The sequence below is a fragment of the Ovis aries genome, chromosome 2, assembly GCF_016772045.2.
Source record: "Ovis aries strain OAR_USU_Benz2616 breed Rambouillet chromosome 2, ARS-UI_Ramb_v3.0, whole genome shotgun sequence".
Taxonomy (NCBI): Eukaryota; Metazoa; Chordata; class Mammalia; order Artiodactyla; family Bovidae; genus Ovis; species Ovis aries.
Window position 1 is genome coordinate 44754558 of NC_056055.1, and position 23773 is coordinate 44778330.

Here is a 23773-nt window from a genome sequence, read left to right on the forward strand (position 1 = left end):
ATTCAGTTCAAGTTTGCACAATAAACAGTGTGGTTAGTTTATGCGATTAAAGGAGTTCTCTTCAGAGCAGCTAATAGCCTGCTCCGGCCCTGGATCTTCTCTTGCTGTTTGATCAGCCCAGCCACAGGGCCAGGGAGACCCCACTGTTGGGTGGGCCAGGCCACCTCCTGCTGGCCAGAGGCCATGCCCATGGGGACAGGGGGCTGGGAAGCTCAGGGCCAGGCTGGAGCCACCTGCCCCAGAGAACAGGAAACAGGGGATGGCTTTCCTGGGAAATGGTCCCTTCAACAGCTCCTTTGGGGTAGCCAGTTACCAACACTCATCTGCTCTTGGCTGCTGAACCCAGTTTTAAAAGTAAGAATTGACACGGTACACTGGTTTCTCTGATTTAGTGGGGAAATAAGAGAGAAACACTAATGGGAATGTTTGAGCTTCTTGTTTTCTTTTTTTTTTTTTATTTTTCAAAGCTGGCCTCAGAGACTCTATAGCTCTGTGTCACCCAGGCCTCTTTTCTGCAAAGAGCCAAGAACACCATTCTCATTGGAGTATGGACCATCAAGAAGGCTCATCACCACCAGCAGCCCAGATGGTCTCGGTCAAAGGTGCCACATCAGGGCTGAGGGGTTAGGATTGCACAGCCCAATGCTGGGACCCAACTGGGTCTTAAGAGAAGGGGGTTTAACATACAGCTGCTGATTGACTGCCATCTTTGATTTTGGAAAATGGAAGAAAGTGGGGATGGATGATCTCAGCTTTTAGCATGGAGCAAGGGGGAAATAATTTATGGTGGGGGTTCTTAACTGGCCTGACTAGAGGAAGAGAGGAGATGAAGAAGTTTCTAGAACTGCCCCACTAGATGAAAGGGAAGGGTTCTCTTACTCCTTTTGACTCAGATTTCATTCTCTGATGCCAACCTCTCCTTTCCAAGCCTTCCCAGCAGGCATTGCTGTGAGTGAGGGGTCTGTGATGAGTCTGGTTGTTACTTTCCCACTCTGGAAATCGTGGGGTACATTCTGGGCACCCACTGGGAGCCAATCCGTGGCTTTCCCCTACCACCCAGCCGCTGCCTCGGGTCTCTGCCCAGCATGGCAGCTCCTTGCTGGGACTGGCTGATCTTCTGTGGACCCCAGTTGGTTTGTCTGGGTCTGGTCACTGTGCCTGGGTCCATTTCTGTGCCTTGCATCCTGCTCTGAAATAATACATTTACTCAAATTACATGCCTCCATGCCTGAGTGTATGCTAAGTCACTTCAGTTGTGTCCAAATCTTTGCAACCTCGTGGATTATAGCCTACCAGTCTCCTCTGTCTGTGGAATTCTCCAGGCAAGAACACTAGAGAGGACTGTCATTTCTTCCTCCAGCAGATCTTCCTAAACCAAGGATGAAACTCGGATCTCTTACGTCTCCTGCGTCGGCAGGTGAGTTCTTTACCACAAATGCTTCCTGGGAACCTTCCATCAGCCTGATTTTCAGTGTCACCAGCTGGCCCACCTCACTTGAATACTGACAGTTATCTGGGCTGCTTCTGAACCCAACAAGCATATTAGATGCCATCCCCTGGCCTGCCTGGCCTCAGCTCAGGGCATCAACCTTCAAAGCAGGGAGGGTCCCCCAGCAATATTTTTAAGTTCTTTCCTATCCTCCATCTCTTGCTTCACATCTGAGCTGGTCCCAGCTGCAGTATCTCTCTCCTCTGCCTCCTTGTAAAGAAGGACAGGCCCTGCTGAGCAGACCTTGTGTGGAGTACTGCTCCGGTAGGAAAGTGCAAATCTGTCACTGTCAGAGCTGGTTGCCATTGGACAGTAGGAGGTAAGGAAATGAGGCTGAAGGTGGCTGGACAGACATGAGGCTCAGTCCCTCTTCTTACACTGATTATTCCCCCAGCCCAAGCCTCATTCAGTGGGCTTCATGAGAACATGTACCTCACTTTTACTCAACAAACATTTGAGTACATGCTATGAGCCAGGCCCTATTCCAGCTAAGGGGGATCCATGTAAGCCTCCCCGAGTTAACAAAATCCTAGTGCTGACCTGAGGAGTGCATGAGAATGTCATCCATATCTATATAGCTATCATTTATATCTAACTATCTATTTATCTGGGCTTCCCTGGTGGTCCAGACAGTAAAGAATCCATCTGCAATGCAGGAGACCCAGGTTCAATCCTTGGATCAGGAAGATCCCATGGAGAAGGGAATGGCAACCCACTCCAGTATTCTTGCCTGGAGAATCCTATGGACAGAGGAGCCTGGCCGGCGACAGGCCATGGGGTTGCAAAGAGTCACATCTCACTGAGTGACTAACACATCTATTTATTGTATATCTACCATATAGTTATCATTTATCAAATATTCTCTTGGGAGTAGCACTCGTCTCAACAGGACTGTGAGGGAAGGAGTTTTATAATCCTTCAAGATTTCTCAAAAGACTGAGGGCATGGGCATTGGCCTGACTCTTGGAATTTGCTAATAGTGACACCAGTGGGCCATCTCCAAGAATGGGGAGGCAGGGATGCTGGGGAACAGGGAAAGTCCGCAGAGGGTAGTTGAAAAAAATCACTTGTTCCATCATAGAATTTCTCTTCCCTCCCTTTTTCCTTTCTCATTTGCTGTTTTCCTAATCTCACTAGAGTCCTTTTGCTCTCTTTCTTCTCTGTTTTTCTTTTTCCTTTCTCTCATCCTTTTCTCTCTCTCTGCTTATCTGACCCTGAGGCTGTGCAGAGGCACCTGTCAGACTCACTCACCATCATTCTGAACAAACACCTGTTCCTATGACTTAATGTATCGCCCCTTCTGCCTGCACAGATCATTTCCATTGCAGGGAATTTTAACACCAGCTTTCAGCCCCAGGGTGGCAGGTAAATCAGTTGGAGAGGCTCAGCATGTCAGGGAACAGCAGCAGAAGAGTGGAGAACCACTGGACCTCTGTCGGGAGCCTTCCACTCACATCTCCTGGGATCTCCCACCCAATCCATGCAAGGAAAACAGAACTCCCACTCGAGGTGGAGAGCAGGCTTCCTCCCAGCCCTGAGCAACCTTAATTCTGCCTCTCAGGTTCACAGACTGTTGGCCAGGGCAATGGATAGTGATGAGAGAAGAATTAGCCTACAGCTCAAAGCCTGGTTGGCTACAGTCCATGGGGTTGCAAAGAGTCTGACACGACTGAAGAACTGAACACACACACACACACATGCGGCCATGGCTAGCGAAGAAAGCAAACATGAGGGCTGAAGTGGAGTGATCCATAATTACATGGGCTTTATAGAAGCAGCTTTTCATCAGCTACGCTGGGAGAGGGGGCAGTGAGGCCTGTCGCCAAGGGTCACGTCACTTGGTGTCTCTGAGTTTCAGTTCTTTGTCTGAAAACCACAGAGAATAATATCCACTGCAAAGAATTAGAATTAAATAAAATAACCATTTTGAAAGCACTTAATGCATTGCATACAAGGAATATAAATTCAATCTGGATATGTTCCTACTGACTTAGCACACACACACACACATGCATGAACACACTCAATTTGTAGCTGTGTTATGGATTCAGTTCCTATCTATTCCAGTCTCCTTTCTCAAAACCTGGAGAAACAGGCAGCCCTGAGACAATTATCTGAGCCACCCTTGCCTGAGCCCCAGAGGTCAGAGAAAGGCTCGGGTCTATCCACAGTAGCCCAGGCATTCAGGGCAGTGGACCAGCTACCACATCATCTGAATTTCTTCCATGACAGTGAAAACCACACGGAGGCCCCTGGCCACTCAGAGCTGACTCATGAGTCCAAAAAGTGCGTCTTGTCTTGTTTCTGAGCATTTCATTTGAGGGAAGGTGTTCCCAACACAGGCAAACAGAAAAAGCTATTATTCTTGTTCAGTCCCTTAGTCGTGTCTGACTCTGCAAACCCATGAACTGCAGCATGCCGGCCTTCCCTGTCCTTCACTATCTCCTGGAGCTTGCTCAAACTCATGTCCACTGAGACAGTGATGCCATCCAATCATCTCATCCTCTGTTGCCCCCTGCTTCTCCTGTCCACAACCTTTCCCAACATCAGGGTCTTCTCCAGTGAGTCAGCCATTTGCATCAGGTGGCCAAAGTTTTGGAGCTTCAGCTTCAGGATCAGTCCTTCCAATTAATATTCAGGGTTAATGTCCTTCAGGATTGACTGGTTTGATCTCCTTGCAGTTCAAGGGACTCTCAAGAGTCTGCTCCAACACCACGGTTCGAAGGCATCAGTTCTTCAGTGCCTAGCCTTCTTTATGGAAACATCTGTACTACATGTAGAAAAGAGACAAGTTGGTGAGGAGGGAAGGCATGGTGATGTATTGTTTAAAACGCATAGAATCTAAAGCCCGGTCTGGGCTCAAATGCTGTAAGGAATGCCTTCCAGGTGACTATGGATGTGCTTCAGTTCCCTACTCTGAAAAATGGGAATGATAATCACCATGTTCCTATCTTACAAGACTGAGGTGAGGACCAAACGACACAATTGAAATCATTTTGCAAACTATTATAGGGAACTTTTCTGGTGGTCCAGTAGCTAAGACTCCGTGCTTCCAATGCAGGGGGCCCCAGGCTTGATCCCTGGTCAGGGAACTAGATCTCACATCCCACAACTAAGAGTTTGCATGCCCCAACTAAAGACCCACATGCAGCCACCAAGATTGAAGATCCCATGTGCTGCAACTAAGACCCACTGCTGGCAAGTAAATAAGTAAATAAATACTGAAAAAAAAAATTATATAGCCAGTAGCAGCAGCGGTAATAATAGTAAGTGCAGAATGTGAACCAGACAGCTGAAAGTCTCACAAAGGCCAGTTACCATAACCAAGCCATTTTCTCATGAATATCTCAGACATGAAAGGGTTGAGCTTAAAACGTCACATGTCTTGCCCACAGGAAACCTTTCTCATGAGAGGATTTCCTCTTACCCACCCCTGTTGTGCAAATGGAGATGGAAAGCCAGGCCAGGCCATCTTGCTGGCTCCCTGGAGGGAGCCTGCTGGGATGGGAAGATGGCTACACCTTTGTGAGAGTAAGGAGCCTCTGGTGGTACCTGTATATTTCACCTGAAGTGACAGGGACCTTGTTAGCCGTCCTTGCATTGAAGAGTTTGATGGATTGAACTCCTGGGGAGAATGTGGCGGCCGTGATATGCCATAAAGATGATGAATAACAATTTTTTTCTTAAATGATTACCTAAAACTTTATAGCTAGCCAAAGCTGGCTTTCTCAGAGCCCCTGGAGGAGTACTTTTATAAAGCGCCATTTAATTAATAAGGGATTATTGATTGCTGTCATATATGGAGTACTGCACAAGGACCAGGTGAGAAAAAGTAACTGAGGACCACAGAGGAGGGCAAGCATGGGGCTAGGCACCTCAGAACCTTCTAGTATGATACTTAAGGCAACAAAGGATCTTTCCAACCTAGGGATTGAACCTGCGTCTCCTAATTGTCTCCTGCATTACAGTACCACTCAGTCACCAGGAAGCCAAAATATTTATACGTGTATTAGTTGCTCAATCGTTTCTGACTCTTTGCACCCCCATGGACTGTAGCATACCAGGCTTCACTGTCCATGGAATTCTCCAGGCAAGAATGCTGGAGTTGGTAGCCATTCCCTTCTCCAGGGAATCTTCCTGACCTAGGGATTGAACCCAGGTCAATTGCATTGTAGGCAGATTCTTTACCATCTGAGCCACTAGGGAAGCCTACTTATGGCAAAGCAATAACCATTTTCCAGGAAACTTCAGAAGTTAAACCAGTCTAGAAAGTTCACTTCATCATTCAGAAATAAAAACAGAGGCATTGTAGAGTGATGGAATATTGTGTTGGGGTTAAAAGTTAAGTAACAAGACTGTCCTGTTAACCTATGGTGCAGTTAAGGGAGTTGCATAACCTCTCGGGTTAACTAAAATAATAGAATTGAACTAAGTCATCTTTGGTATTCCAACTCAAATATTCTGTTTTATTCTGAATGTTTCAGAAAGCAGTGGTATAAGGCAAATGAATCCCAATTTGTCCTTTTTTTTTTTTTTTCTGACTGAGTCTCTCAGAGGGGGAGCTCAGATAAATATTAGTGTGAGTTCAACCGAACCAATTAGAGAGAAAAGAAAATTTGAGTTGAGCTCAAAATAAGCATAAGGAGAATATACTGGTATTGACAGACTCTAGGGTATATGCTCTGAATTTTGTGAGATCATCAATTCTTTGAACAAATCTGTTATGGGAATCTAACCTGGGTCTCCCAATAGGAGACCTGCAGTTTTCCAAATTCCAGTAGTCATTCCTTGACCAAAGATTCTAAGTTTATGCCTGAGAGCTGTCCTCTTGGCTCTACCAGTTAGCCATTCTACAGAATGACTTCAGGGGCCCCATATGTTACGGGGCTTTCTGATACTTAAGGGACATTGCCAAGTTGTTGGAAGAACTTGGCTTAAATGAAATGAGGTTGGGTTTGAATCCTCTCTTTGCAACTTATTAGCTGTATAACCTTGGGCAAGTTAGTTAGCTGTGAGCATAGAAGTAAGATAACTGCGTATCTGCATGGATTGTTGCAAAGATTAAGGAAGATGACCCGGTAAGAGTGTAGTGCCTGGAATACAGTTGTTGTTTATTTATATCTGACTCTTGCAACCCCACGTGCTTGAATCCACCAGACTCCCCTGTCCATGGGACTTCCCAGGCAAGAATCCTGGACTGGGTTGCCATTTCCTTCTCCAGGGGATCTTCCCTACCAAGGGATTGAACCCACATCTCCTGCTTGGCACATGGACTCTTTACCACTGAGCCACCTGGGAAACCCCCGGAATACAGTACACCAAAATATTTGTTGCTTTTCTTTCTCCCTCCCTTTCTTTCTTTCTTTCTATAAAACTGTAAAAAGCAGGTTATCAATCTGATGAATGACACAAAGGCTGGAGAGAGAGAATCACACTGCTCATAAAGACCTCAGTAAGCAACATTGATGACGAAATTCAACATGCTGAGTTTTAAGAGAAATTAATTTATCATTCATACTTTGCACTGGATTTTGAAGATCTGATGTGACCAGCACTTTGCAAGGGAAAAACAACCTGAGGTTATTTTTGGATTTTAAGCTCAGCATGAGGCAACAGTGTGACGAGGTTGCTAGAAGTAACTAGTGTAACTCTTAGCCGTGTGAATAGTAATGTATGGATTGAGGGAATGTAGTCATCTCATTGTTTTTGGTGAATTTTAGCCAATTTTGGATGTCACTTTTAGATAGGACATTGATAAGCTTGAATGTATTTTAAGAGGGTGACATTATACAGATTTCATAATGTTGCAAGCTTTAAGAAATAGTTGTTGGGCCCCAAAATATTGAGATGAGAGTACCATAAAATCATGCCCATTGCCATTCATATTGAGCCTTGGCAAAGGAGAGAAAAGTACCTCTCTGCGAAAAGGGGCAGCCTTGCACCAGGCTTCTCACTAACATTTCTCTTCACAGCCATATTCCCTTGTTAGGTTCACAACTTGTACAATGGCATATGGCAACGCTGATAATAGAATTTCTCAAATTTTTGAAGAGCTGTCACATGGAATAAGGCATAGAGTTTCTCTGTGTTTCAGACTGAGCTAGAACCTGGACCACTAGTGGGAAAGATAGCTGCAGGCTCAAGCTCAGAGAGAAGTTCCTAATGATGATAGTTTAATGAGGGTCTATAGGAAGCTTGAACAAATCTAAAGAAATAGTTTATTGATTGGAGATAAACTTAGGGCTTCCCTTGTAGCTCAGTTGGGAGTTCCTGAGATCTTCACAACTCAGGAATCAAACCCACATCTCCTGTAACTCCTGCTTTGCAGATGGATTCTTTATATTTGAGCCCCCAGGGAAGCCCAATGGAGCAGAGCTCCCATTCCAAAAGTAGCACCATCCTAATTGGACATGGGTGCCAGGGGCTGAAGTCAGGAGACTCTCTGTACTCCTGACACGTTTGTCAGATGGACCCTATCGGGAGACAGTGAGTCAGATGTCACCAGCTGCCACTGCCACGTGTCACCACTCTAACTTTCTTTGCTCCGATTCCAAGCTCTCAAGAGAACTTGTCACTGTGACTTGGCTCCAGACAGGTCAACTTTTAAGGACAGTTTCTAGAACAATTGTATTTCTGACTGCAAATTTATAAAATTTCAGCCTAAACTTTAGATCCCCTGAAGCTTGACTGCTCATGCTATGTTAATAATTTGCGATTCTGGTTACAGAACTCAGTTGATTGAATCAAATTGCTTTTCAAATGAAGGTGGAGTGAAACATATGTAATATTAAAAATGAACCACTTTCCACTGCTCAGACCTGACTCACCACATCTCAAGCGGGAAACTTGTTACATCTTTTTTATTTTTTTTCAGGAGAATGAGGACAAGAATGGTGAAGTGCATGCTGGGAAACCTGGATTTCACTTGAAATGCCTTGTCTTCCTAAGCAGGCTGCTTCTTCATCTTCTCACTCTTCTATGTCAACCTGAAAATCCCCAATAAGTCAGCAATATGGCCAGAGTTGAGGTGTCCCCCTTGACTTAAAGTTTCATTTCTTTCCTCTTTTCCTATTCTTCGTATTGGGTTTCAGTTCTGTCTTAGGCACATGCTTATGTACTTCATCCTTCAATCAGTGTTTATTACCGTAGGTTGAAGGTGAAGAAGGCTTTGAGCCTTGCAGGTCTCTTGACTTCTGGTTTGAATGTGACTCTTACTGTCTATTCTCCAAGAGGCAACTAAGCCTGTATGGCACCTATAGGAAGAGGTTCATTTCAACCCCTTTGTTCCAGCCAACAGTGAGTCCCAGGGGCAAATTCTAGGGGTGATGGATTCCTAGATATACGTGTTTCCAGAATTAACACTATGTTTACTTCCCAGAAATGGAGTAGCCATCATGGTCAAGAAAAGAGTTTCAAATGCAGTACTTGGATGCAATCTCAAAAATGACAGAATGATCTCTGTTCTTCTCCAAGGCAAACCATTCAATATCACAATAATCCAAGTCAATGCCCCAACCAGTAATGCTGAAGAAGCTGAAGTTGAACAGTTCTATGAAGACCTACAAGACCTTTTAGAACTAACACCCAAACAAGAAGTCCTTTTCATTATAGGGGACTGGAATGCAAAAGTAGGAGGTCAAGAAACACCTGTAGTAACAGGCAAATTTGGCCTTGGAATACAGAATGAAGCAGGGTGAAAGCTAATAGAATTTTGCCAAGAAAATGCACTGATCATAGCAAACACCCTCTTCCAACAACAAAAGAGAAGACTCTACTCATGGACATCACCAGATGGTCAATACCAAAATCAGATTGATTATATTCTTTGCAGCCAAAGATGGAGAAGCTTTATACAGTCAAGACCAGGAGCTGACTGTGGCTCAGATCATGAACTCCTTATTGCCAAATTCAGACTGAAATTGAAGAAAGTAGGGAAAACCACTAGACCATTCAGGTATGACCTAAATCAAATCCCTTATGATTATACAGTGGAAGTGAGAAATAGATTTAAGGGAGAATATCTGATAGACAGAGTGCCTGATGAACTATGGACAGAGGTTCGTGACATTGTACAAGAGACGGGGATCAAGACCATCCCCATGGAAAAGAAATGCAAAAAAGCAAAATGGCTGTCTGGGGAGGCCTTACAAACAGCTGTGAAAAGAAGAGAAGCGAAAAGCAAAGGAGAAAAGGAAAGATATAAACATCTGAATGCAGAGTTCCAAAGAATAGCAAGAAGAGATAAGAAAGACTTCCTCAGCAATCAATGCAAAGAAATAGAGGAAAACAATAGAATGGGAAAGACTAGAGATCTCTTCAAGAAAATTAGAGATACCAAGGGAACATTTCACGCAAAGATGGGCTCGATAAAGGGCAGAAATGGTCTGGACCTAAAAGAAGCAGAAGATATTAAAAAGAGGTGGCAAGAATACACAGAAGAACTATACCAAAAAAAAAAAAAATCTTCACGACCAAGATAATCACGATGGTATGATCACTCATCTAGAGCCAGACATCTTGGAACGTGAAGTCAAGCGGGCCTTAGAAAGCATCACCATGAATAAAGCTAGTGGAGGTGATGGAATTCCAGTTGAGCTATTTCAAATCCTGGAAGATGATACTGTGAAACTGCTACACTCAATACGTCAGCAAATTTCGAAAACAGTGGCCACAGGACTGGAAAAAGTCAGTTTTCATTTCAATCCCAAAGAAAGGCAATGCCAAAGAATGCTCAAACTACTGCACAATTGCACTCATCTCACACGCTAGTAAAGTAACGCTCAAAATTCTCGAAGCCAGGCTTCAGCAGTACGTGAACTGTGAACTTCCAGATGTTCAAGCTGGTTTTAGCAGAGATCAAATTGCCAACATCTGCTGGATCATGGAAAAAGCAAGAGAGTTCCAGAAAAACATCTATTTCTGCGTTATTGACTATGCCAAAGCCTTTGACTGTGTGGATCACAATAAACTGTGGAAACTTCCAAAAGAGAGTACCAGACCACCTGACCTGCCTCTTGACAAACCTGTATGCAGGTCAGGAAGCAACAGTTAGAACCGAACATGGAACAACAGACTGGTTCCAAACGGGAAAAGGAGTACGTCAAGACTGTATATTGTCACCCTGCTTATTTAACTTGTATGCAGAGTACATCATGAGAAACGCTGGGCTGGAAGAAGCACAAGCTGGAATCAAGATTGCCGGGAGAAACATCAATAACCTCATATATGCAGATGACACCACCCTTATGGCAGAAAGTGAAGAAGAACTAAAAGCCTCTTGATGAAAGTGAAAGAGGAGAGTGAAAAAGTTGGCTTAAAGCTCAACATTCAGAAAACGAAGATCATGGCATCTGGTCCCATCACTTCATGGGAAATAGATGGGGAAACAGTGGAAACAGCGTCAGACTATTTTTCTGGGCTCCAAAATCACTGCAGATGGTGACTGCAGCCACGAAATAAAAAGACGCTTACTCCTTGGAAGGAATATTATGACCAACCTAGACACCATATTCAAAAGCAGAGACATTACTTTGCCAACAAAAGTCTGTCTAGTCAAGGCTGTGGTTTTTCCAGTGGTCATGTATGGATGTGAGAGTTGGACTGTGAAGATAGCTGAGAGCCAAAGAATTGATGCTTTTGAACTGTGGTGTTGGAGAAGACTCTTGAGAGTCCCTTGGACTGCAAGGAGATCCAACCAGTCCATTCTGAAGGAGATCAGCCCTGGGATTTCTTTGGAAGGAATGATGATAAAGCTGAAACTCCACTTTGGCCACCTCATGAGAAGAGTTGACTCATTGGAAAAGACTCTGATGCTGGGAGGGTTTGGGAGCAGGAGGAGAAGGGGACGACAGAGGATGAGATGGCTGGATGGCATCACTGACTCGATGGTCATGAGTCTGAGTGAACTCCGGGAGCTGGTGATGAACAGGGAGGCCTGGTGTGCTGCGATTCATGGGGTTGCAAAGGGTCGGACATGACTGAGCGACTGCACTGCAACTACAACTACTTACTTCCCAGAAGCCCACTGCCCTAGGTGGAGGAGGAGATAGGATCCATACTGGAGGAAAATGCAGGCGACTGTCTTGAACTGGAAGGGGGCTTATCACCTCCTGTAGTGTCAGACTGAGCAGAACCCAGCCAGTGAGTACTGACAAAAGGTTTACTCTGAAAACAAAGAAACAAACAAAACACCAGTGCCTATATTCCAAAAATGCTAAACCTTTACAAGAAAAAAATTTTGCCATGTGAGCTGAAATAGAGAAATATCCTATCCGAACTGGTAGCAGGTTCATGGTTATGAACTTGGCTGTTGGACAATGACGTGTAAATCCTTGATTCTGGAGAATCACAAGTGACCCTCGGGCTGTGCCCTAATGGCCTGAGGGTCTAGGTCAATTTCTGACTATTGATTTGGTAAAAGAGGTCACGGAAGAGGAGTCTTCCTGTATATTCACAAAAGCAGGTGAAACGTCTAATATGTGTCAGAGAGATTCCCTTTTACTATTCCTACAGAAGGACCCCAAAAACAGTTCTGGAAAGGACAATGACTGTCTAGGTAAGAGTTAATGACCTGTTCTGGAGGAATACTCATAGGAAAGGCACTTTGAGTGAGGCACTCTATGATGTATCTCCTAGTTGGAAGACTGTAGTTTTGTGAGGAGGTAGACATAATCAGATAACTGATGATAAGAGTGTCATACCTAACTATCCCCCTTACCACTGTGTATATGAAAATTCTAGATCAAAATTGTTTTATAATTGTTTGTTGTCAGGAAAGTAAGAGAGTTCCTTGGCGGTCAGTGTTGACAAGGAAGTGTGACTCCATGAAGGTGAATATGCCCTGGAGTTGGCCTCCCCTGGGGTGAGGTGGAGGGGTCATTTTTGGATCCTTGCTTTCCTGGAGAATCTATTTTAATTAATCTATTTTAATCTAGGGCCCTAGAGTACTGGGGGACAAGAGACAAAGTCTACGGCCTGGTTACAGTGAGAGGTCAGATAGAAGACACTATCATAACACCTAGACCCTAGAAGGGAGACCCACTTGGAAGGAATATGACTTGTCTGTTGTATATTAACAATTTTTCAGGGGACCCCACTTAATAATTGTTTCTTATCCTCACATCTGGCCTGGCAGTCAGGCAGTTCTGTTATTCCTGGCTGGGCCCACTCACATGTATGCAAATCATTTGACTGTCTACTAGGATCCAATTAGATGGGCAGCTCCCTGTTTCTCTAAGTCTCTGCTTAATCAGGCACAAGGCCCTCATATCAATGGCAGAGGGCAACAACAAGAGGAAATAGTCTTGCACTTCTGCAAGCCTCTGCTTGTGCCACAGTGAGTGACACCCCTTTGCTGAAAAGAAAGTCATACAATAGGATGAGAGTCAAAAGGGCAGGTCACTACAAAGGGACTTAGAATAGGGTATGGATATAGAGAGGTGCAGTGGGTTGAAAAGCATCCTCTCTAAAATTCATGTCCATGTGGATCCTCAGAATATAAATGTACTTGAAAAGAGGATGTTGAGGCTTTATCGGTCTTCAGATCTATCGCTATGTCTGGTCGCGGTAAAGGCGGAAAGGGTCTGGGCAAAGGAGGCGCCAAGCGCCACCGCAAAGTTCTTCGTGATAACATCCAGGGTATTACCAAGCCTGCCATTCGGCGCCTGGCTCGTCGTGGTGGTGTGAAGCGCATCTCCGGGCTCATCTATGAGGAGACTCGCGGGGTGCTGAAGGTGTTCCTGGAGAACGTGATCCGCGACGCGGTCACTTACACCGAGCACGCCAAGCGCAAGACTGTCACAGCCATGGACGTGGTCTACGCGCTCAAGCGTCAGGGCCGCACTCTCTACGGTTTCGGTGGCTGAGTATTCATTTTGTTTCCATTCACTTAATAAAAGGCCCTTTTCAGGGCTTCAAAAAAAAAAAAAAAGAAAGAAAGAAAAAGAAAAGAGGATGTTTGCTGATGCCATTAGTCAGAGATCTCATGGTGAAATTATCCAGGATTTGGGGCAAGAAGGACTAAATCCAATGCCAGGCATTCTTATAAGTGGAGGGGACACAGACAGGCACATGAGAAGAAGGTCAGGTACCATATGAAAACGGAGGCGGAGACTGGAGTGATGCTGCCAAAAGCCAAGGAATGTTAGGAGCCACTGGAAGCTGGGAGAGGAGGAAGAATTACCCCTAGAGACTTGGAAGTGAGCTTGGCCCTGCCAAGGCATGATTTCATATGCTTGGCTTCCAGAACTGTAAGAGAATACACTTCTGTTGTGTCAGCCACCACATTTGTGGTAATTGGTTGCTGTAGTCCTAGGAGAATAAGACAGGAAGAGGGAAGACCTGGGGTTGTGACCGTATCAATCACAGAGGGTAAAGCTCAAAAATGAAATCAGCTAGGCAGAAACAATGGTGAAGGTTTGGGACTTTCTTGGTCTTCTATCTGGGTGTAAGAAAAAGTAAACTTTCCTCAAATAACGGCCAGCTCCAAACCCATCCTCTTAAGAGTTAGGGACTGAAACTCATACTGCATCTGTATACTACATTCTTCTGCCTCCCTTTCCCTCAAAAAAACTTCCACAAAATCCAAACTCAAAGTTGAGTTGTAAATGGCTGTGAGTTAGAAGCACCTTAAGGTATCTGCTGGAAGCAAGAGGATATTCTCTGTAATGAGCATACTTTAAACATGGTGCCCAAAGAATTTCTACGAGTTTCAAACTCCAACTCTAATTTCTATGAGTTCCAAAGAGTATATCGCCCTGAAAGAAAACATTTTACAGCAAGCAAGAGCTAGTAGAAACATTTAAACAACAGAAATCAGGCCAGCAAAAATAATAGTTACAGGAAACAAAGATGTAAAATTATTAAACACATTTTATGTGTTGAATTGTGCCCCCTAGATCGGATAGACAGAGTGCCTGATGAACTATAGATGGAGGTTCGTGACATTGTACAGGAGACAGGGATCAAAACCATCCCCATGGAAAAGAAATGCAAAAAAAGCAAAATGGCTGTCTTGGGAGGCCTTACAAATAGCTGTGAAAAGAAGAGAAGCAAAAAGCAAAGGAGAAAAGGAAAGATATAAGCATCTGAATGCAGAGTTCCAAAGAATAGCAAGGAGGGATAAGAAAGCCTTCCTCAGCAATCAGTGCAAAGAAATAGAGGAAAACAACAGAATGGGAAAGACTAGAGATCTCTTCAAGAAAATTAGAGATGCCAAGGGAACAATTCATGCAAAGATGGGCTCGATAAAGGACAGAAATGGTATGGACCTAACAGAAGCAGAAGATATTAAAAAGAGGTGGCAAGAATACACAGAAGAACTGTACAAAAAAGAGCTTCACGACCAAGATAATCACGATGGTGTGATCACTCACCTAGAGCCAGACATCCAGGAATGTGAAGTCAAGTGGGTGTTAGAAAGCATCACTACGAACAAAGCTAGTGGAGGTAATGAATTCCAGTTAAGCTATTTCAAATCCTGGAAGATGATACTGTGAAACTGCTACACTCAATATGCCAGCAAGTTTGGAAAACTCAGCAGTGGCCACAGGACTGGAAAAGGTCAGTTTTCATTCCAATCCCAAAGACAGGCAATGCCAAAGAATGCTCAAACTACTGCACAATTGCACTCATCTCACAAGCTAGTAAAGTAATGCTCAAAATTCTCCAAGCTAGGCTTCAGCAGTACGTGAACCGTGAACTTCCAGATGTTCAAGCTGGTTTTAGAATAGGCAGAGGATCCAGAGATCAAATCGCCAACATCTGCTGGATCATGGAAAAGCAAGAGAGTTCCAGAAAAACATCTATTTCTGCGTTATTGACTATGCCAAAGCCTTTGACTGTGTGGATCACAATAAACTGTGGAAATTTCTTCAAGAGATGGGAATACCAGACCACCAGACCTGCCTCTTGACAAACCTGTATGCAGGTCAGGAAGCAACAGTTAGAACAGGACATGGAACAACAGACTGGTTCCCAATAGGAAAAGGAGGACATCAAGGCTGTGTATTGTCACCCTGCTTATTTAACTTCTATGCAGAGTACATCATGAGAAATGCTGGAATGGAAGAAGCACACACTGGAATCAAGATTGCTGGGATAAATATCAATAACCTCATATATGCAGATGACACCACCCTTATGGCAGAAAGTGAAGAGGAACTAAAAGCCTCTTGATGAAAGTGAAAGAAGAGAGTGAAAAAGTTGGCTTAAAGCTCAACATTCAGAAAACGAAGATCATGGCATCTGGTCCCATCACTTCATGGGAAATAGACGGGGAAACAGTGGAAACAGTGTCAGACTTTATTTTTCTGGGCTCCAAAATCACTGCAGATAGTGATTGCAGCCATGAAATTAAAAGACGCTTACTCCTTGGAAGGAAAGTTATGACCAACCTAGATAGCATATTCAAAAGCAGAGACATTACTTTGCTGATTAAGGTCCGTCTAGTCAAGGCTGTGGTTTTTCCAGTGGTCATGTATGGATGTGAGAGCTGGACTGTGAAGATAGCTGAGAGCCAAAGAATTGATGCTTTTGAACTGTGGTGTTGGAGAAGACTCTTGAGAGTCCCTTGGACTGCAAGGAGATCCAACCAGTCCATTCTAAAGGAGATCAGTCCTTGGTGTTCTTTGGAAGGACTGATGCTAAAGCTGAAATTCCAGTACTTTGGCCACCTCATGAGGACAGTTGACTCACTGGAAAAGACTCTGATGCTGGGAGGGATTGGGGGCAGGTGGAGAAGGGGACGACAGAGGATGAGATGGCTGGATGGCATCACTAACTCAATGGACAAGAGTTTGGGTCAACTCCGGGAATTGGTGATGGACAGGGAAGCCTGGTGTGCTGCAATTCATGGGGTCGCAAAGAGTCAGACACGACTGAGCAGCTGAAGTGAACTGAACTGAATACATATGTTGAAACCTAACCCCCAAAGTGACCGTATTTTAAAATAGGACCTTTAGAGAGGAATTAAGTTTAAATGAGTCATATGGGTGGGTCCTAATTCACTATCACTGGTGTACTTATAAGAATAATGATTTTGGACACACAATAAGACATCACGAAGCTTGATGCAGAGGAAAAGCCATTTGAGGACATAGTGAAGAGGTGACCGTCTGCAGTCAGAACAGAGAGGCTCCAGAAGGATCAAACCTGCCAATACCTTGATCTCTGACTCACAGCCTCTAAACCTGTGAGCAAACAAATTACTGCTTTTTAAGGCAGCAGTCTGTGATATTTTTTTAAAACATGTTTAAAGAATTAAAAGATAGGGTTTGTAAGCATGGCTTATAAACAAGAGTATACTGAAGTCAATCCAGTGGGTTTGACAAAAGAAAGAAAAAAAATCTAGAAATTTGAAATACAATAATTAGCAACAAAATAAATAGCATCATATTCAATCATAAACTTGGAGATAGATGTAAAGAATACCAGACTACAGCACAGAAAGGTAAAGGGCTGGGAATAGGAGAGGTTGAGTGACTTGAAGGATAAATGAGAAAGTTCAACAAACACTGAATCAGAATTCTAAAAGGAGAGCTATTAAAGAATAAGGAGTAATTCATTATCTCTGGGAAAGGTTGCTAGTTCTGGTGGCTGTGAGGGCAGGCATGACACAAGTGATCGTGTTTGAAACGGTTCTGTCTAGTCTATGAGATCGCACAGAGTTGGACACAACTGAAGCGACTTAGCAGCAGCAGCAGCAGTGACAAAAAAAGGAACAGGAATTAAAGCAGAGGAAAAGCATGTGCAAAAATACAGAGGCGTGAGGAAGCATGATTTCTTCCAGGAGTAACAAATAGTCTTATATCACTGTGTGTTGGCATGTGGCTTGTGTGCTTGTTCGGGGACCAGGATTTGAAGGTGGGCCTGTGGTCAGATGAAGGCATTTGTCAACCACAATAAGGAATCTCAGTTTGTGTCCTGTAGGTGATGGAGAGCCAATGGAAATCTATAAGCAAGGAAGTGACATCATCAGCTTTGCACATAGAAGAAAAAGCACCCAGAGAAACCCAATAAGCACTCGTGGTTTGATCAAGGTAGGCAGCTGATAGAGATCCCTTTGTTATTGGCAGGCTGTGGCTGGGAAGAGCTTAAGGTATTCTAGACTCATCTTCTTCTGCACAGAGGATTCCAGAGCCACTCTCTGCTTTAGAGGAGAGTGCTGTATGCAAGTGGTAAATTAAACGTGATGACTTTGGGTGCTCTGGAGCTGTAAGGAGTCTCCCAAGACATCATTCACATTCTTCCCAAACTTCCCTTCCACAAGAGACTCACCTCAACAGCCTTGAGTAGGTAAGTGTTTCCTCTACATGGAGGCAGACTGCCAGACTTGATTCTGAGGTTACTCTCAGAATCACCACCCCCCCCCCTTATTCTTAGTCTCCCCGGCAAATATAACCATTCAACCACCCACTTCTGGGCTCCTCTGGTTGGGTGCTGTCCCTCTTATCTTTCAGTGTTTCACTAGTGAAGTGAAGGTTGGGGAGGACAGAATAAAATTCATATGCTACTTGCCAGAGCTGTAATAAGCCTTTCATGTTGATTACCCAATTGGCCACCTAGCAGTCTTAAAGGGTAGACTGATATTATCCTCAGCTTTTGAAAGAATGTAAGCAACTTGCCCGAGTTCCCAGGGCCTGAAGTGAAAGTGAAAGTCACTCAGTTGTGTCCAACTCTTTGCGACCCCGTGAATGTTACAGTCTATGGATTTCTCTGGGCCAGAATACTGGAGTGGGTAGCCTTTCCCTTCTCCAGGGGATCTTCCCAACCCAGGAATTGAACCCAGGTCTCCCACATTGCAGGTGGATTCTTTACCGGCTGAGCCACAAGGGAAGCCGTGCAGGTCCTAGTAAAGGGCAAAACTAGGATTCAAACCCAGGTAAGCCAGACTTAAACATGGCTTTTACTGCTTCAACCTCATTTCTTCATCCAGTCTCCACCTTCAGAGCTGGCATCGCTGACAAAATCACAAGTTGAACTGCATCTCTCCCAAGTTGCCTCTTTTTCTCCTTCTCCCTGTTTGAAAATGGGTTCATGTCTCTTCTACTCATGGACTTCTTTGAGTTGGGTGCATCTTATTTTTTTTATGATTAATCAATTGTTAAGTAGCTAAGTTGTGTGTGACTCTGCACCTCCATGGACTGTAGCATGCCAGGCTTCCCTGTCCTTCACTGTCTCCCAGAGTTTGCTTAGATTCATGTCCATTGAGATAGTGATGCCATCCAACCATCTCATCCTCCGCCACCCTCTTCTTTTGCCTTCAATCTTTCCCAGCATCAGGGCCTTTTCCAGTAAATTGACTCTTGGCATCAGGTGGCCAAGGTATTGAAGCTTCAGCTTCAGCATTAATCTATAGCGTGTGCAATTCACATCTGTAACCGACCTTTGTTGCTCATTAAATGCGCTATTGGGAGAGCGCCAGTAAGCTGATAGCAGCAAACTGCCCTGCGTGTGAGATCAGGGCTGCCATGCGTGTGAGACCTACACTAATTTCACATCTGGCCCCAGATGTCTGGTCCTGAAGAGGTGACATATAAGTGTTCTTGTGCTGAAGAATGAGTCTGATGTTTTTCCAGGTGAATAATCTGCACATTTTTTAGGGGGACTATCTAGTTGAAATGACTCTTCATGTGCAAGGCTCCAAGAGTCTTCCTTTAGAAATGAGCTGACAGTGGGTGACCACTTATGTCCTGTCATGACCTGTCTGGGAGAAGCTTTTGTGTGAGACCTAGAACTTCGGAACCAGAAGCTTTGTGGGCAAGTCGTCCCAGGAAGCCAAAGGTGTAACTAACCTCTGGCCATTCTTATCCATCAATCTGATGCTGCTCCTTAGACTGGAGTTTAGAAGGCATGTGACAGAGGAAGGGAAGGAAAAATGAAGGAAAGGGAGGGATAGGAAGCCAACAGGGGAAAATGTGAAAAGATGAAAGTGCAGAAGGAAGTGAGGACAGAGGGAGGGAGGGAGAAGGGAGAAGGAAAGAAGGGTGGGGGAAGGGGGAGCAAGGAAGGAGGGAAGAAAGGGTGGAGAGAGAACAGAGAGAGGAAATCGGAGCTGTGTCCAGGGCATTCCAAGCCCTTCCTGGGCACACTCATATCTTACCTTTTCTCTAGCTTCAGCACAACTCAAAGACTGCAAATTCAACACCTGTCTTTTGATTGACACCTTATGCTCGGATACCATACACAATGGTCCAGAGAATGTGGGTTCACGTGCAGTTCAGCACAGGGCTAGGTGAGGCTTTAGAGAAATCATTCCTCTGGTTCTCAAGGGGGTTGGTGCCCTCCTCAGGGGTAAACTGGGAAATCTGTGGTGTTTCTCACTTAGCCCTGTGACTGGGGGAGACGTTGACAGTCATGGTGGGAAACAAGGACACTGGATTCACTGCATTGTATGGGAACCCTTCTCAAGGTGGAATTGTCCTGCCCTCCATCCATCCCAGCTTGACTTCAGAATGTCCTATAGGACACACATGTAGGTGAAAAGCCTGCTTATAGATATCCAAGCCCAGAACTTAACTCTATTGCATGTCATGAAACCATATTATGTTTTAAAATATAGTTTTAATATATCCTATATTTTCCAGAAATGCAACTTCCTTGTAAATCAAGCAAAAACTGCTCACTTTCCTAAGAGCTGTTTATTCCAGAAAAGCATGTCACTGATGGCAAAGCTCTTCATGCTATTGGAGTCATCAATACAGTTCACTTGGGTCAGTTCACCTTTTTCCCTCCTGCATTCAGTGACCCGTGTATACTGCAAACCTCTATGTAGTCCCTTATAATATTTCCTAGTCTTGACAAGCCAGCCGCTTACATACCGAAGACAACATTTTCATATAAATTATTTTTTCTTTATTAGTCCTTCATGTAGCTATTAGCACATTAATCTTAATTTTGAAATTATATTTGGCTATATCATCAAGATGACACTATTTTTAAATTTCACTCTAGGCTAACTGTGAGGCATCACTGTCCTCCTGTTTCCATAGCTGGAATCCTCTTTGTTACATCCTTCTGAGAAACCTCTGCCGAGGTGGGCACTGGGCAGGGTGATGCTTCTTGTCTTTCTTCTTCTCCAGATCTTCTTTCTCTCTCTCTTTTTTTCTTGATACGCTCATGTGGACAGATTTTCATCTTCTAAAATATGATAGGCAGGGGAGAGCCCCCGTTGAGAGGGTAGGTGTTCATTTCAGGCTTATGGAGGGTGTATTTATTTCCTGAAGCTTCTGTCCAAAGTAGCACAAACTGGATGGCTTAGAACAGCAGAAATATGTTATCACACAGCTCTAGAGGCTGGAACTCTGAAATCAAAGTGTTAGCAGGGCTGAGCTCCCTCAAATGTTCTAGGAGAGAATCCTTCTTCACCTCTCCCTGCTTTCGGTGGCTCCTGGCATTCCTTGGCTTTTGGCAGCATCTCTCCAATATCTGCCTCTGTCTTCAAATGGCCATCTCATCGAGTCTGTTTCCCCTTCTCTTCTCTTGCAAAAACTTGTCATTGCATTTAAGGTTCACCTTAATCCATCTTAGTTTGAAATTCTTTTTATATATCCAAAATTTTTATTGGAACGTGGCTGCTTAATGGGGTTATATTAGCTTCTGTTGTACAGCAAAGTGAATCACCTATACATGTACATATACCCCCCTTTTTTGGATTTCCTTCCCATTTAGGTCACTTATTTTGAAATTCTTAACCATGGTATCTGCAAAGACCTTTTCTCCAAATAAGGTCACATTCACAGGAGGTTCCGGGTAGACATATCTTTTTACGAATGACTATTCCACTTGCTGCAGAAGGTATCACCAAACGACAGGGAAAGATTCAGATTTGGAGTCTGGATTCCACATTTTCCACTCCTTAGTTGTAAATCCCAAAGTCTGTTCAGTCATGAAAATATTTGGTAGAAATCACATAGAGCTGGAGGAGCGTAAGCTTGCCTAGTTTACTGTTCATGTTAGAAATGAGTACGTGGAGATTTAGGGAGGAAAACGACTTGCCCAAGGTCAGTTGGAGAATGGGCATCACAGCTGGGATCCTGGTGAGGCTTTCTGTGTTTCGCAAACGGTGCTGTGTTCTCCCCCGCCTGATTCACACACAGTATAAATTAAATCCTGATTTTTGATCACCTGGCCAAGGTAAGGCTTCCTCACTGAGCCCTGGACAGCAGCCCTTCCCTAGGGAGTCGCAAACCCACTGAGGGGAGGATGAAGGAGCTTTCTTGGCTCCCTGGGAATTTCCCAGATGCAGGAGACAAAGCCAGGCTCTTTCTCCCTGGGCTGCCTTTTTCCTTCCCAGACACTTGTTCCATATTTACATTCCATTTATGTTGCCTCTTGTTTATCTTGTTACCTAAGTACTTGGCACAAAAGTAATTATTTTGTTGCAAAAGCTGGAGCAGCCGGCAAAGTTAAAAAAAATAATAAAAATAAAAAAGACTGACTCCAGCGCAGAATTGTATAAATAACTACCTCAGTGGAGATATGGGAAATTATGCTCACTCTCTGCCACCATCGTCACTGACAGGAGAAGATTCTGAGGGTAACATCTTACCATTGTTCAGAGGGAAAAGATCATCTCTGGACAAAGTGGTTTTTTGCAGATGCTCACAATGCCGGGTCCTCCAGCGCACGCCCCACCCTCCCTGTAATTAACAGCCCGGGTATCAATTCACGGTGCGCAGCACGCAAAGCAAATAGAAGGCAACTCCCCGCCGAGCCTCCATCCAGATAAAGCTCTCTCTCTTTCATGCCAAAGCAAACAGTGCAGAGAAGAGGGGGCATTTTTTTCTTCAGGGAAACAAAAGCGACCTTTCTACCCAAGAAAGTCATGGTGGCTTCGGAACCTGTCCCCCAGCTCCACGCATGCAGACAGTTATCTCCGCCCCCTCATCTTGATGTTTACCTACAAAGCTGTTTTTAATTGAATATATTCCATTTGACTGACAGCAAAATAGCAATTGCACATATTTTGGAGAATAGAAGCAAGGAAATGAAGCTCAACCAGCTGGGAGTTAAGGAAAAATAAAGGTATTTTTCTCTCCCAGGCTCTATCCCTTTCCTAAGAGCCAGATGCAAAAGCGAAATTGTCCCTTTTTTCTTTTTTTTTCCTGGAGATTGTGCTGTGATGAGTCCAACTCCCTGCTCCTCCCATTCCATATAACACACTATATAAATAGGGAACAAACACCCTCTTTTCTCTCCATGGTCTCTTTCTCGTCTCCTGTTTCTGCCCTTCTTATCCGTTCCCCTGTGTGCCTCTTCCCACCTATTCTTTCCCCCACTTACTCCCTTTTCCTGTTTCCTTTCTCCTCTCCATCATTTCCTTTTAGTCGTCCATTTTCTGAGCAACCACATTCTCCCCCTACCCCCCTGCTGCACCCAGTCACATATATGTGACTTCCAACCTCCCTTCTCCAAGGATAAGAAGAGCGAGGGCTGATGAAGGTCCTTCTGATACTGACCAGAGTTCTCGATATTCTACAATCAATAGAAATTGACTAGAGGCCAGACAAGAACTTCAGGCAAGGCTTTACTGGTGTCCCTGGCTTTCCTGGTAGCTCAGGTGGTAAAGAATCTGCCTGCAATGTGGGAGACCTGGGTTCAGTCCCTGGGTTGGGAAGATCCCCTAGAGGAGGGCATGACAAACCCCTCCAGTATTCTTGCCTGGAGAATCCTATGGACAGAGGAGCCTGGCAGATTACAGTCCATGGGATTGGAAAGAGTCTGACACGACTGAGCGACTGAGCACAGCACTGCACACAGAGCTTGTGGAGGGAGCGAAAACAAATTAAGAGGTTCCCTTGCTTCCTCCCCTAGATGCAGGTGAACTGGCTCCACATATGGGAGGAGGTAGGAGTTGGGCCAGAGAGGTGGCATAGGTGGTTTGCCCACCTCTTTGTGGGGTTGAGTGCAGGGGGCATGCACAGTACCCTGCTTTTGCTCCCCATTCTGTAAAAGTGTCAGGTGAATTTTTTGGTCTTCTTGTACCTTTTGGTCCAGAGTTTACCCCAACTGCACACACAGTTATTTTTAGTTTCATCTAATTTCTTTGTGCTTCCCAGGTGGCACAAGTGGTAAAAAAAAAAAAAAAACAAAACCATCTGCCAGTGCAGGAGACATAAGAGATGTGGGTTTGATCCCTGTGTTGGGAAGATCCCTTGGAGGAGGATATGGCAACCCACTCCAGTATTCTTTGCCTCAAGAATCCTGTGGTCAGAGGAACCTGGTGGGCTACCATCCCTGGGGTTGCAAAGAGCTGGACATGTCTAAAGGGACTTAGCACAGTAG

The 23773-nt window shown here is 44.5% G+C and overlaps 1 protein-coding gene across 1 annotated transcript; it reads left to right on the forward strand.

The window, feature by feature from the left end:
• Window positions 1-13012: 13012 nt before the first annotated feature.
• Window positions 13013-13365, forward strand: LOC114113063 (histone H4). The gene has a single exon (XM_042242733.2). It carries the CDS (start codon window positions 13042-13044, stop codon window positions 13351-13353), a length of 312 nt encoding a protein of 103 aa, XP_042098667.1. The 5' UTR covers window positions 13013-13041; the 3' UTR covers window positions 13354-13365.
• Window positions 13366-23773: the final 10408 nt, after the last annotated feature.